This window comes from Ascochyta rabiei, chromosome 14, assembly GCF_004011695.2.
Source record: "Ascochyta rabiei chromosome 14, complete sequence".
NCBI classification, from domain to species: domain Eukaryota; kingdom Fungi; phylum Ascomycota; class Dothideomycetes; order Pleosporales; family Didymellaceae; genus Ascochyta; species Ascochyta rabiei.
Window position 1 is genome coordinate 419,293 of NC_082418.1, and position 14,695 is coordinate 433,987.

General features: G+C 46.4%; 5 protein-coding genes across 5 annotated transcripts, besides 21 other annotated features; 3 read left to right on the forward strand and 2 right to left on the reverse strand.

Annotated features, from left to right (window-relative positions):
- Positions 1-31: 31 nt before the first annotated feature.
- On the reverse strand, positions 32-1,209 carry EKO05_0008074 (Protochlorophyllide reductase; the record flags this gene model as incomplete). The annotated part of the gene is made up of 3 exons (XM_038941416.1): positions 32-165; positions 232-1,003; positions 1,075-1,209. The coding sequence occupies 3 exons, from the start codon at positions 1,207-1,209 to the stop codon at positions 32-34; spliced, it is 1,041 nt and encodes a 346-aa protein (XP_038796543.1).
- A 606-nt stretch (positions 1,210-1,815) lies between these two features.
- Positions 1,816-1,819: a direct repeat.
- Positions 1,820-1,939: a long terminal repeat.
- Positions 1,820-3,981: a mobile genetic element.
- Positions 2,008-3,349: a mobile genetic element.
- Positions 3,859-3,981: a long terminal repeat.
- Positions 3,982-3,985: a direct repeat.
- A 714-nt stretch (positions 3,986-4,699) lies between these two features.
- Positions 4,700-6,525, forward strand: EKO05_0008075 (Anucleate primary sterigmata protein B; the record flags this gene model as incomplete). Its single annotated transcript, XM_038941410.1, has 2 exons — positions 4,700-4,986; positions 5,049-6,525. 2 exons carry the CDS (start codon positions 4,700-4,702, stop codon positions 6,523-6,525), a joined length of 1,764 nt encoding a protein of 587 aa, XP_038796544.1.
- Positions 6,526-6,666: 141 nt separating this feature from the next.
- EKO05_0008076 (uncharacterized protein) lies at positions 6,667-7,751 on the reverse strand (the record flags this gene model as incomplete). Its single annotated transcript, XM_038941408.1, has 2 exons — positions 6,667-6,698; positions 6,755-7,751. 2 exons carry the CDS (start codon positions 7,749-7,751, stop codon positions 6,667-6,669), a joined length of 1,029 nt encoding a protein of 342 aa, XP_038796545.1.
- Positions 7,752-8,156: 405 nt separating this feature from the next.
- Positions 8,157-8,223: a dispersed repeat.
- Positions 8,208-8,284: a mobile genetic element.
- Positions 8,219-8,251: a mobile genetic element.
- Positions 8,252-8,616: a mobile genetic element.
- Positions 8,615-9,053: a mobile genetic element.
- Positions 9,044-9,805: a mobile genetic element.
- Positions 9,620-9,732: a mobile genetic element.
- Position 9,806: 1 nt separating the features above from the next.
- Positions 9,807-12,838: a mobile genetic element.
- Positions 10,039-10,112: a tandem repeat.
- EKO05_0008077 (uncharacterized protein) lies at positions 10,124-10,423 on the forward strand (the record flags this gene model as incomplete). The annotated part of the gene is made up of 1 exon (XM_059637195.1): positions 10,124-10,423. The coding sequence occupies one exon, from the start codon at positions 10,124-10,126 to the stop codon at positions 10,421-10,423; it is 300 nt and encodes a 99-aa protein (XP_059493178.1).
- Positions 12,517-12,990, forward strand: EKO05_0008078 (uncharacterized protein; the record flags this gene model as incomplete). The annotated part of the gene is made up of 1 exon (XM_038946442.2): positions 12,517-12,990. The coding sequence occupies one exon, from the start codon at positions 12,517-12,519 to the stop codon at positions 12,988-12,990; it is 474 nt and encodes a 157-aa protein (XP_038796546.2).
- Positions 12,839-12,863: a tandem repeat.
- Positions 12,864-13,256: a mobile genetic element.
- Positions 13,257-13,985: a mobile genetic element.
- Positions 13,984-14,039: a dispersed repeat.
- Positions 14,040-14,150: 111 nt separating this feature from the next.
- Positions 14,151-14,492: a mobile genetic element.
- Positions 14,490-14,695: part of a mobile genetic element that runs on past the window's edge.

The following is a 14,695-nucleotide window of genomic DNA, read 5'->3' on the forward strand; positions in this document are numbered from 1 at the left end:
TGAATAGTAGGGTATATTTGTAAAATCACGTCTAAAAGAACGCCTTGACCTGCTCCTCGCTCCAATCCCAAAACGCCTTTGCATGACCATTGCCTCCCTCAGCTTCACTTTTGGTCGCATCAATCAAATCGCTACGGATGGGATACAGCCTACCCCATGGAACAACTGGGTTAAAAAACACGGAATGTCAACAATTTGTACAGTGCCAAGATCTCGCAGGTAGGTACTTACTCCAAGCTCCAGAATCTTTTGTGCTTAACGAAGGCGATAAGGCGGCGAATAGCTCAACGTAAGCTCCATACGTAGGCGGATACAGCACAGGCCGCAATGCAAATTTGAATAGCGCTCCGCCTTCCCGATATAGATCTGACCTCAAGTGTCCTGGGTTGATGGGAAAACTCAAAACGCCGTCGTTTGCATACCGCTTGGCACATTCGACCCCATGCAGCCAATTACCAGCCTTGCTCAGCCCATACCGTTCGAGCGGCGACATGAGTGGCCAGTAGTCAACGTAGTCAGCAGAAAGCCCACGTCCTTTTTCTCCGATCGTCTCGGTGCCCATTGAAGACACCCACACGATGCGCACGGTACCAGGCTGCTCCCGGCGCGCCGTCTCTGCTAGTACCCCTCTGAGTAAGCGGGTGAACAGGAACGGCGCCAGCACGTTGACTCCCATGTGCACTTCGTGACCCTGCGCTGTGCGGGCTTCGCCATTAGTGTCCTCGAGGGCCTGCACACCCGCATTGTTGATGAGCCCGTGGAGGCTGCTTTCCTGCGAGACAAACTCTTCAGCTGCCTTCTTCACCGCATTCAGGTCTGCCAAATCCAGCGGTAGAATAGCAAGAGTGCCTGAAGACTTGGGCGCCGCTGCCCGAACATCTGCCATGGCTGTGGATGCCTTCGTCCCAGCCCGCACTGCCATGTACACCTTGGCATTTTTCGCATACAGTATTCTTGCAGTCTCTTTCCCTACGCCTGAACTGGCGCCGGTGACAATATATACCTGTGGTCGGTGTTATCACTCGTCTCTCTCCCGTTCAAATGGTGCTCGAGCCAGCGATTCTTTCCGCATACCTTTCCACTAAGATCGGGCACATGGTCCTCCGTATACGTCGGCTTTGGTGGGAACATTTGCGTCCACATGCTCGACATTGGCTGCGAGCCCACTTCAGGCCTCTTAGCATGGCTTGGTGCTTTCGCTGGCGGCATGGTGTCAGTCGCGAAGTTGGTACAAGAGACGATTGCCGACTAGTTCGATGTAGAACACAGATGAATGTTGGGTATATTTTTTATATTGTTAGCAACCTCGCTGACAGTTGAGGGGATGTGAGTACTCTACTCTCGATAGAATGCACTCGTTTTCAAATTCAGAAATTGACGCCGAATTCCCCGACAGAATCCATGTCGGCTCCGTATTGTTTGCGAAGTAGCCCCGTTCTGGTTCGGCTCGGCGCAATCTGCCACTATGCCTCGCACTACCTCAGCTGTGCCATTACCAGGAACGAGGGTAGGGACAAGTTCTCGCATATGCTTAGGGCCTGTCTACTTCACACCTTTTATCCGATTCTTAGATCCAATAATCAGATCAATCGGACGATTAAAGGAGTGTCTTGTAAAATTGGATAGGGGTGTCTACTTACATCATCCGACTACTGGTAACTGTAAGGTTGTATTTTAGCTGCAGATGCTAGTAAATAGCGCTGTTAACCTATGTTGTTACCGCACTCTTTGGAGAACAAGGACTATGCTAGGCTGTTTTGGGGCAAACCTCCGAGCCAGTCAGGTAACAATCAGGTAATGGTGCAGGGCTCTGCATATGCCAAGATATCAGAATCTTATCAGGATGCGTCTCTCTAGTAAATTAGTACTGTAGCAACATTAATATGCCCTATTGTGGCTTATTTTTAATACCTTACAATGTTTAGAGCACTCTATTAACTCCCTTGTAACCTACTAGTAGCCTACAACCTACTAGTATTAGCTAATTATTAATTCTTTACTACAGTACTACGTCAAAAGTTAGTTCCACTAAGCGAATCCCCGCATCATCACCACGCCCACCACCCCACTTTGTAAGGCAATTGAGATAGCTACACATAGTTAAAATGCTCTAAATTTTAAGGTTTTACTGTTCTATACTAGTATTTTGTTTACTAGCCTTTTGCCTTCCTGTAGGCACTTAGGCGTACTAGTATACTACTAATAAGTTTCTTAATAAGTAAGTTTAGGATATAACGCTAGCACTCCTTTAACGCCTTATAAAACTTATCCTAATGCTCTTCTGCCCTGCTATAGTTATTAAACTGTAGGTAGAGCTTATATATTATCTATTTAAGGCGCTACTAGAGGTGTTTAATTAGGTTAAGATTAGGTAAGTAAGCTAGCTATAGGAGAGTTGTAATGTTATAATCTGCTATAAACGTCTATATAGTATAGGAGGTGTGTATATACGCGTTATCCTGTATAAGAAACTAAGACTTATAATAGTAAGGTAAGAGACCTTACTTAAGTGTTTTAATATAACTTTAGCTGCTATAGCCACTACGTGGAGTATTAGGATCCCTCTCTATAATAATAAGTAGACTCTGCTGTAGTCTACCCTGTGCATCTAGCTATATAGCTCCCTACACTATCTAAGCAGGTAGACAACTAGTAGAGATTCTAGTAATTATTCTTAGCTTCTATCTCTTATTATTGTAGCAAAACACCTACTGCTGTTTATAGCTAGAGCCCTTCTAAACAGAGTACTTATTACTAAACTTAACTATATACTAACGCTAATTAAACATCTAATACTTTTAAGTAAACTAAAAATACTAGAGAGTATGTCTATAAGTAAGTTTAGGCCTCTTTTTACTCCTCTAATAGGTTATATAGTATTACTTAAGTGTGTAATAGATAGTTAACTTACTTAGCTTATAGGTAGTAGTGTTGTTAGGTAGGATAATCTAGGCAACTTTAGCTAGCTTAGAGTAGGTAATCTAGGGATTCTTTTGCGTTACGTAGTATAGAAGCTTCTTCTGTATATTAGATAGTATCTTAGGTCTACCTAAGTAAGGTCTATTGCGTGTAGTTCCTATAGTGTTAAAATATTTATAAAGATTTTAGATAGTACGCTTATAATAGCTAAAGTAACTAGTAACTTTATAGGTACCTGCACCTGCGTATAGCTACCTAATTACCTAATCCCACTCTACAGAATTTAAGTAACAGCGTTTCTGCATCTAATAGTTAAGAAAGTAAGGGAAACAGAGTAGTAGTAGTGAAGTTGTAGGTGGTTAAAAAGTATGGGTGGCTGGGTTAACGCGTTGGAGGGACGCTAGCGCGGAACTAACTTTTGACGCGCAACTGTAAAACATTGCTTAAAACTACAGTTAACGTTATTAACCTTGAAATTAGCTACTGCTAGAATAATTGTAGGTTATAACTAAGGATAGGAATAAGTAAGGGTAGCTAATATAGGTACTGTTGTGCTTATAAACACTCTTATAATTATTTACAACTATTTTTAGATTACTATTTTAGCTGTAATTAGTACTATTGTAATGCTAGAGAGTGACTAAAGGAGTGTTGTTAGGCGGTAGGTTGCTACTAGCGATCTAATTGGCCCTTAGAGGTATCCCAAAGGAGCCTAGAACAGCCCATGTTCAACAGTTGATGCGGTAGCAGGCACCGGCAGGTGCTAACAACGCTAAAATCGACTAAAACGCACCTATCACACTCTATAGAAATCGGATAAATCATGTAAAGTACCGCACTCTTTGGAGAACATGGACTATGCTAGGCTGTTTTAGGGCAAACCTCCGAGCCAGTTGGGTAACGATTGGGTAATGGTGCGGGGCTCTGCATATGCCAAGAATCCAAGATATCAGAATCTCATCAGGATGCGTCTCTCTAGTAAAATAGTACTGTAGCAACATCAATATGCCCTATAGTAGCTCATTTTTAATACCTTACAATGTTTGGAGCCCTCTATTAACCTATGCGCAACCCACTAGTATTAGTGAATTGTTAATCCCTTAGCCGCCAGCGTTACCTAGTGCTTTGTTAAGCTGGGGTAGCTAATATAGGTACTGTTGTACTCACAAACACCCCTACAATCATCTACAACCATTTTTAGGTCACTATTTTGGCTGCAATTGATACTATTGTGATGCCGGAGAGTGACTGAAGGGGTGTCGTTGAGTGATGGGTCACCGCTAGCGATCTAATTGGCCCTCGGCGGCTTCCCAAAACAGCCTAGCACAGTCCTTGTTCTCCAAAGAGTGCGGTAGACAGGCCTACCCGGCTCTCACCTCTTGACAATTCCATTGCTCGCACCGTCAATACAGCGACGCGCGACATTCTTCGGCCAGATTGCTGACGACAACATGGCAATCGATCTACGTCAAGCATTCTGCATTTGTTTTCGGCATAACTTTGACCATGTCTTAATAGGCAACTCGAGCCGACTCCGAATCTTCTCATTACCGAAAACATTCACAGCCACTGTCGCAACTCAGCCTTCCTCAGTTGATCAACCAATAGCAGACGTGATAATAATGGAATTTGCACGGCCGCGAGAAGAAACGAGGGGAAATGGGAGCTCAAGCGAACGGCCTGGTTGTATATAAAGTTCAACAGGGAAAGGTTCCAATGTCCTGCATTGAAGACAAGATTTCGGATCGTCTCTCGTTGTTACCGCCCCGCTTTATTCCCAATGTTTCCTTCCGCTACCAAGATACTTCTATTAGCGCCTGGGGTTTATGCAGCCGCACTCTTAGGCCAACGAGGACAGGAGGTGAACTCTAGTTGCAAAGCCATTCCTGGTGACCGTGCCTGGCCATCTCGGCAGGTGTGGAGCCAGCTAAACGACACCATCGATGGGCGTTTGATACAAACTGTTCCTCAAGCGGCAGTATGTCGGCCAGGAGGTTATGGCGACATATCAGAGAATGAGGCTGAATGCGCAGCGCTCAAAGAGAGCTGGGACTATCCAAAGGCATTGTGCGTCACCCGCCCGTTGTCCGCTAAACCCTAATGCCAGAGCGTGCTAACGTTTCAAACAGCTTGGATAATGCGGCAGAGATAATGAATCCCTGGTATCAAAACACCTCCTGCAGTCCATTCTATCGCCTCGAACAGCCTTGTACGCTAGGTAATTACGTCAGCTACGCCATTCCCGTTCACGGCCCCACCGACATCGTTGCCGCCATCAACTTTACGCAAGCCCACAATGTACGTTTGGTCATCAAAAACACTGGTCACGATTACCTCGGAAAGTCTACCGGAACGGGCGGTTTGTCGCTCTGGACCCATAATCTGGAATCCAAAGAGATTCTGAACTATACCAGCAGTGTGTATACTGGTCCTGCTATCAAGGTTGGGGCTGGTGTCACTGGTGGGGAAGCTCTTCTCTATGCATCTCAATTCGGATACCGCCTAGTTTCCGGAGATTGCCCGACGGTAGGTTACGCGGGAGGATACTCGTCCGGGGGCGGTCACAGTCTGCTGAATAGTGTGCATGGCCTAGCGGCTGACAACGTCTTGGAGTGGGAAGTCGTCACTGCAGATGGGAGACATCTTACTGCAAGCCCTGTCGCGAACGAGGATCTCTATTGGGCGCTTTCTGGTGGTGGAGGAGGCAATCTTGCCGTGGTTCTGAGCATGACGGCCAAGGTACACGTCGACAGCCTCATCGGCGCCGCGACATTAAGCTTCAACGCTACTGCTAGCCCAAGCAACGGTTCTTACGTCTCCGCAATAAATGCTTGGTGGAAATTCCTCCCCAGCCTCGTCGATGCCGGCGCATCTCCATCCTTCAACCTATTTGCTGGCAACTTCTTGGTCCACAACACCACGGCGCCGGGTAGATCAGCGGCGGAAATGGCCGACTTGTATGCCCCGTACCTGAAGCAACTCGATGCACTGCGGATCCCCCACAACTTCGCCACGTATGCTGCCCCGTCGTATCTCCAGCACTATAATGCAACCGATGGGCCTCTTCCTTATGGCCCATACGTAGCCTCGCAGCTCTTCAACAGTCGGCTCATTCCTCGGGATCTGTCCGAAAGCCCCGAAAATCTCACTTCGGCAATGCTATCGAGTGTCGCATTTGACCCAATCGCAAACTGGCAGATCGGCTGCCTAGGCGTGAACGTCAATACAACGCATGTCGCACATCCAAAAAATGCCGTTGTACCCTACTGGCGCGATGCCATGGCCATTTGCCTAGAGTTCTCCATATACAACTGGACCATCCCTGAAGCTACCATGGTAGCGCGCCGCCAGGATCTTGCCGCTGTCATCCATCCGGCGATCGAGGCAGCAACGGTCGGCTCAGGCGCTTATCTCAATGAAGCAGACCCGCTCGTGTATCCACCGGGTGATGACGAGAAGTGGCAAACTGCCTTTTTCGGTACAAACTATGAGCGACTGAGAGATGTGAAGCGGGCATGGGATCCGAAATCGGTATTATATGCGTATGCTTCGCCTGGGTCTGAAGATTGGCGCACCGACGCAGAGGGCCGTCTATGTAGAGCGTAGATATGCGGATGCGAACGCAATGAGAAAGAGGGAAGCAAAGGAGAAGCCCGGTTATTGCACATGTCCGTCTGGTGTCCGGCACTGAAACAGGGGATATAGAATTAAGTCGTTGATGATGTTTATCAGAATGTTCTCTGTAGCCTAGAAATGTTTCTCCTCGACGTTTGTATAGACTGCACGTAATTAGACCACCCACAACTGTTCATCCCAAACAGTCCTTGTTTCGCACTTAGCATCGTCACTACCCAGTGCGAAGGCAACAGCCCGCTGGTGCTGATGTCTGGTTGGAGCGACACGCGTAGCTCTGCCGGTAAGCCCAAAAGCCGCTCCATGGTCTCGAAGTGATGCGAGATTGCGAGGACAAGGATCTTGATCTGAAGACTGGCCTCATGAATCGGTAGACCAGCGAGCTTCAGCTCTGGCAAATTCTGAAACTTTCTCGGCGGGGAGCCGAGATTGTGCGTGTCAACCTCTCTGGCAAAGTCCTCCAGAAACGCGCTGAAAAGATCCACGATATGGAAGAAGCACGACGTGAGGTTCAACATGCAGGGAAATGTAAGAGGAGATGATGTTGTCCAGGATGGAGGAAGCGGTCTTGGGCTCTCTCCACTTTTGCTGCATGCGACTAAGCTCTGAAGAACATGTATGTAGCTTTCCGTGCTTTGGAGGACGTCCCTTAAGGCGCACGACGTGTTCGAAGTGCGATTCTCCGTGCCATCCTCCGCAGACCGTGTCGGACAAAGAATCTGCGCTTTCAGCTGTCGGAAAAGATCCAGATTGAGCTGTGCAAGTCGCATTTCGCAGTCTAGTTGGCGCACCAAATCCGGCATCGGACTACTGGCCGCGTAGACATCGGACGCTGCGGTTTCCGGTGATGCAAATTCTGCGCCTGCCTTGGGGAATGCGTCGTGCAAGAGATGCGGCGTCCCAGTGTGGATGTCAATGCCGAGCTCGCGATACAGCGATGAGTAGTGGAGGCTCGCTACGCTCTCGTCGTGAGTCTGAGTCTGCTCGGCCTCGTAGCTAGAAGGCAGTGAAGGAAAGAACTCGTATTCGTTGAGCAGTGACCAGCTTTGCGTATTCGTATCCTCAGTCGTATTCTCCGATCCGCTCGACATGGAAATGTTTGGCGTAGGAAGTGCCGAGTTTGTAGCCTTCCGCGTGTCCTCATCATCTTGCGCGATGGCATCTTTCTGCGACCGGCCTCGCGGTCGTGTGTAACTCATCACACAAGGCGCGCCAGCCCGGAAACACCGAGCGCAGGATTGAGTGGCATCTTCTTTCGTTGGACATCGTAGTTTTTGCTTGCGACACCGATCGCACGAGGAGCGTTTTGAAGTTGCGAACGAGACTAGCGACATGGAGGGGTGGAGTATGGAATGCGAGGAGTAGAGGGGTGGAGGAGTGGATATCGTACAGGAGGAATTTTCCGACTCCGCAGTCTAGCTACATCATGATGTATTTTGAAAACGGTGGTCGTGGTTACTAGAGCTTACGTTGCGGTCGTTTTGCGGATGCTACGTTATCTCATGAATCAGACGCTCCGCTTTTTGCGACGCTAGCGTTATTAGTACTGTCTGAATCTGTCTTGTAAAGCACCGATCCTTCCAAAGGTTCCTGTCCTGACTCATTGTAAGGCAGACTTCACAAGCATAAAAGTAGCGATCTGGTGAACTAATAGATTCAAAAGTAGAGTAACGTATTCAACGGGTGAGTCGGCCACACGGGCGAGTCGGCCACTCTGCCAAGACCACACCAACATTCTACCTTATAACGCGATGACTTAACAACAACATAAACCTACGCCCTTAAAAGAGGCTGTAATACAGCTTGCGCTCCAGGCACTTAAATAAGACGCAAACCTTACTATATAACGCGCTGCAGCCATATACAACGCGCCTCGCAGCACACTACGCAATTAATACACAGGATGACCTGCACAAGCTGATTGTACGCCAAGTCAACAGAATATAGATCAGACTGAGGAGGATGTGATTACTAAGTACATTCTTAAGCTAGATGCACAAGGATTTGCCCCTTAGCTAGCTGCTATAGCTGATATGGCTAATTCTTTGCGTGCTAAGCGTAATAACGTACTCCACGGGCGAGTCGGACACACAGGCGAGTCGGACACTCAAATTCACACCAAAAATCACAATTCTTAAACCTTAATATCTCCACAACTACACAATAAAATTATTTAAAAATTAATATACTACGCTGCATGTATATAAAGATAAAGACTATAGAAGCGCTTAGCTTTCCTCCTATTAATGTAGAAGTTAGTAAGTAAGATATAAAATACAGGGATTATTTTAGCGTACTTTTAAATACCTCTATGTGTATCTATAATAGAGCTTAGTGCTTCTAGACTCTTTATTTTTATATAGATGTAGTATAGATTTTAAATTTCTAGACAATTTTATTTTGTGGTTGTAGAGATATTAAGGTGTAAGAATTGTGATTTTTAGTGTGAATTTAAGTGTCTGACTCGCCTGTGTGTTCGACTCGCCCGTGGAGTACGTTATAGGCCATGTTAGCATAAACTAGCCTAATACATTTATTAAGCGCCGCCCTAACCTTAAAGTTAAGTTTAATCGCAAGTACAACTACAAGAGAGCCCTCTGTAAGGATCTAGAGATTATACAAGGCTGGTTTAGGCTTATAGCAAATGTTAAAGCTAAGTATAGCATCTAGGATAATAACATATACAACTTTAATAAGACAGGCTTTATAATAGGCTAGATATCTATAGAAGCAGTTATTACAGGTTTAGAGCGTTAAGGACAGCTAAAGGTAGTGTAGTAGGGTAATTAAGAGTGGACAACAGTTATACAGGGCATTAATGGCACAGGGTAGGCTATTCTACCCTTTATTATCTTTAAAGGCTGTAACTACCTCTCTGCCTGGTACAAAGAGGACAACCTGCCCTACAACTAGGTTATTAGAGTCTCTAAGAACGGATAGACTACTAACAAGCTTGGTCTAGACTAGTTAAAGCACTTTAATGCCTATACAAAGACGCGCACCTAAGGAGTGCACTAGCTGCTCCTTATTAATAGCCACAAGAGCCACAACTCCCTTAACTTCTAACAATACTGTAAGAAAGTAAAGATTATTACACTGTGTATGCCTCTACACTTATCTCACCTCTTACAACTACTAGATATAGGTTGTTTTGCCCCTCTAAAGAAGGCATATAGGCGCTAAGCTAAGAATCTTATATATAACTACATTACTTATATTACTAAAACTAAGTTCCTACTATGCTTTATAGACGGGAGTTGTTAACGTGCACCCCCATATATGGTAACGTACGCCCCTATAAGGCAGCTAAGACGCGCCGCCTCGCCCGAGTGCCTGAAATAGCTTAATTACTATACAAATATAGCTGTTAGAGCGTTTTGCTAAAGGTGATACGTCTTACATAACTTTTGTAACACTTAACGCAACGTTTAACGCCTTATCTAAGGCCTTATTGACGCGTCAGCCATCTCTATCTCCATCTCTATCTTGTTGTTGTTATTATTAACACTATTGCTATCTCTATCGCCATCTCTATCTTGTTGTTGTTGTTGTTATTATTAACGCTATCGCCATGCCTCTGTTGTCGTTGTCGTTGTCGCCGCCGCTAGCGGCCCAGGGCGCACAATTGTACTCGCCGTCGCGATTGCCGTCCCCTGGCGATTGGGGTGTTTCGGATGAGGATTCTGTCGTCTCGCGGCTGTCACGGCCAGCAACACCAGCGTCTAGTGTTGCTGGAGAGAGTACTGCTGTTAGCGACGCGTTAGGTGAAGAAGAGGACAGGTCAGAGACTCCTAGCGATCACAACAACGCTAGAGATATTGTACCTGGTTGCAAGGTCTGTCGACGCGCCTATAGAGCTCGAAAACGTTAACGCCGCAACCTACTAGTCGCCGAAGTAGACCTTGATGGGTTGTGGGATAACACTCTGTACAAACTCCGAGGCCATGAGCCGCCTCTAGAGGCCTCGTACAAGACCCTAGATGACGCAGAAGCTGCAGTGCTTTAATGGGCGAAGGACCACGGTGTCTCATATAGGCGTGATAAATGGTTAAGAGGAGGACGTTACCGTCTACGGATGGCTTGCAGCAACGCTGGGCGACGTAAGATACTATTAAAGAGAGTTAATAATAGTAACAGTGCAGTTAAGCGTCGCGGAGCTGCTAGCACGCGTACTGACTGTCCAATGGCGTTTTGGCTGGCTGCTGATAATGGCGGAAACCTAGAGACGTCAGTTTAGAGAGTCCTATATATAGAAGAGCGCAAATTGTGTATACACAACCATCCTCCTATTAAGGACAGGTTTGTCTTTGCTCAGAACAGAAGAGAGACAAGAGAGCTTACCAACGAGGAGCGGGTGACTGTTGTCTCTATTATCCAGAGCTCTAGAGGGGCTGCACCCGCCCTCAGCGCGATCAAGGCAGCATTTCCAGGACAAAGTTGGACACGGCAAGACGTCCGCAACGAGTATCAGAAGGCCTTAAGGATGAAGCTAGGCATAAAAACAAAGGTGGAGCAGTTAGTGCTAGAGATGGACGAGTGTAGGTGGTGGCATTGGTATATGCAATCTCACAATATTTCTATAGTGTTGAGGATCTAATATTGAAACGGTGGCCTCTAATTGGCTGGATTGCGCGCGCACGGTCGCTGCACGGACTCCGCACAGTCGCCGCACGGGCCAAAAACAACTAACAATATATCAGAATAGAGGTTAACGCGCAACAACACATCGAATTTCTCCTTATAATTGCCCCCGAATGCCTTACGAACTTTAAGAAGTTACTAGACGTCCTCCTCTTTAACTGCACCTTTAAGACAAACAAATACGGCATACTAATACTTAATTTAGTAGGCTTAAACAGCAACAATTGTACAAACTACCTTAGGGTTGTCCTTATGCGTTAAAAGGATAAGCTAGTATTTTAATGGGTTTTTAACCAGTTACACAAGCTGTTTAACGCAGAGGGTATTAATATACGCCTGTTTATCACAGACAACAACCCAGCTACCATTAACGCGCTTAATTTAGTGTTTAATTGGCCTAAGATTGTTATGTGTAGATGGCACATAAACAAGGACGTCCTTAGCTACGTTAGGCAGGTCTTAACAACTCAGTTTGGCCGTCGTTGTGAAGGGACAAGATGGGTGAATACAGAGAGTACGCTGACGTTTACAGAGCTCTATTACAAGACTCTATACTTAAAAACAGAGGAGGAATACAAGCTTAACTTTACTGCTATTAAAAAACTCTCCCCAGCCGCCTATAGGTACCTCGATCGATACTAGTTTAGCTACCACAAAGACAAGCTTGTTAACTACTAGGTAAACCAGAACCTCCATTATGACCTCCTTGCAACAAGCAAGGTTGAAGGAGCACACCAGGTTATCAAATTATGGCTTAATAGCAGCACTGCTAACGTACTTTAGTTGTTTTACAAGCTTAAATCATTGTACACAGAGCAATCAGAGCACCTTAACTACCTTAATTCCATGCAGAATCGAGGTATCCGAGCTGATTGCCAGCACCCTATCTTTGCTGGCGTTGTTACTCAGATTACTCGCCACGCGCTGGCTTTGACAGCAAAACAGTACTCTCTCGCCTGCAACGATCTGCGACTCCGCGACTCTATAAACCACCAATCAAAGCCCTGTACAGGCACTTATACACAGTCGCTTGGCATGCCTTATTAGCACAGGCTTACTGCAATATTAGAGCGATCGGGCTCGCTACAACCCAGCGATTTTAACCTACACTGGTGGGTTGATCGCTCACAATCTATAACAACACAATCTGCAACAATTCCGCCGCTATCAAGACCTCTAGAGCCTCGTGTTAAGCGTCAAAAACGCAACAAGGCTCGCCGCCACACAGCTGGCTCAGGCAGACAAGGTAATCGTCGCGATCCATCGCTATTTGAGCGGCTTAATAGCAATATACCCAGTGCCTCAGCGCCAACCCAGGCGCTGATGCCGCGCCGGATGGACCCAGTACAAGCAATACCTGCTAAGAATCTCATAGTAATCAGCTCACAACCAGTAAATCCATCGCCAGCGCCTCGCCAGCCGCCGCAGCAGCAACCTCACTTTGCAACGCCTCTGCTGTGGCAGCAGCCTTACTTTACAACGCCTCCGCCGTCGTATGGGCACCCAAGCCATCAACCGCTGCCACCAATGGCTTACAATCCTCTCTACCTGCCCCAACAACCTCACAACAACGCGCAGATAGCGCCTCTGGGCAGCTACTTTCAGCACCCATCGCGACAATTGGCAGATCAAACGCAGTACTGGGCGCCGCCGCCGCCGCCGCCGCCGCCAGCGACGTCTATCACCATCAACAACACCATAAACAACGTAGTTAACTACGACGATAGCTTCAGATTTGCAGTGCCAGCGCAGAGCTATGGCTGGGTAGGGCAGTCAAATCTATACAACGGGCAGTAGATAGATAATTGTCAAATTAACCCAACAGGCAGATAGATAGTCATCAAAATTGGCGTCAAAAATCGACTTACCTACACCAACATGTATTAAGGATGACTAGGATCGCGATCGGCAGGTAAACAACGACGCGTGCGCGTCTGGGCTTGGTGGCAATACCATACAATACAGATGTGCCAGGGTCCCTGGCTGCCTTGCAGCCGAATCTAGCCCACATAGGCTTATAGGGGCGTACGTTACTATATATGGGGGTGCACGTTAACAACTCCCTTTATAGACGCCTACAAGGAGACATTTACTTCTAGCAATATCTAAGGAGGCTTCTAAGGCGCTGGAATAGTCCCCTTTGACCCAGAACGGGTTATAATAGGTCTTGATGTCTGCCTACGTACCCTACCGCTACCTACTGTAGAAGATAAGCCCTAGCAGTCCTAAACCCCAAGCACTACCCTGCAATTAGGGTCGCAATTAACGCTGGTTTAAGAGAGGATTTAAAGGCATGCAAGCAGCTTACTAACTTTAATAGTTAAGGCCTTTAAAAAGCTTGCTAAAGGCGCAGCTATAGTAGCGTATAAGCTAGTGTTAGCTTAAAGGGAGATTACTAGGCTTTAAGCAGTAAATAAGGCTGCTATGCGACGTAAATTGCATAAAAGAAAGCAGTTACAGCAGGAGGGAGTCCTAACAGCTAAGGAAGGCCTTTAATTAACTACTCTAACTGAGTTTAGGGCGCGTAGTAATGGTAAGAAGGCAAGGAAGCAAGTACGTGTTAAAGGAGGTAAGGTAACCTAAAGACGCTGTAAAAAGTGCTATAACGTAGGGCATAACTTGCGCACGTGTAAAAAGCCTAAAGAAGGTGTTACTAAATAATATTATATACTGTACTACTATAAACAATGCCAATGTAGGCTAATGTAAGCCATAATAGGGTAGAATGTTGGTGTGGTCTTGGCAGAGTGGCCGACTCGCCCGTGTAGCCGACTTACCCGTTGAATACGTTAAACAAAATAACAGACAGCGAGCTACAAGAGGGCAGAGAGAGAGGCCTACTTATACGGTGGCAAAAGGGTAGAGGTTAGGTAGGGTAGGGGTACATCTTGCTAAGAGGGTAGAGGTAGGGTAGGGTCTACATAGGGTAGGGGTATAGGTAGGGTAGGGTCTATATAGGGTAGTGTTATAGACTAGACTTAGGGTAGAATGCAATAAGGGTTAATATAGTATCGTTTTTCTTAAGGAGATAACACGTTGCGTGTCCTTCTAATATGTCTGTAGGGCACGTAACTGCCCTGTCTTACTTAAGGCTTAGACCTTGTCTAAGCCTATAACATACCTCCTTTCTTTATCTCTCCTAAGCTTTATATATTTTGCTAGGTCCCTTCTACATCCTATGTAGGCTAAAGGACGCTAGTAGTAGGTAAACCCTAGAGCTAGTTGTAGTTGCGTAAGGGTCTAGCTCTTAGTAGGTTAGCTGCTAGTCTAGTCTGTAGTTCACCTAGGGTGGTCCCTACTGTTACGATCCTGTGCTAGGGCACGGCACAAACATAAGTACTAGCCAACCAAGACCCCTAACTCCGCCCTAAAGGAACGAACAGTAGAGAAAGACAGAACAGACAGGGACGTTACGTAACCGCTTATTAACAAGCCTAATACACATAACTACTTATTAATACGCATAATATACGTAACTGCCTATTAATAAGCACCCTCTTAT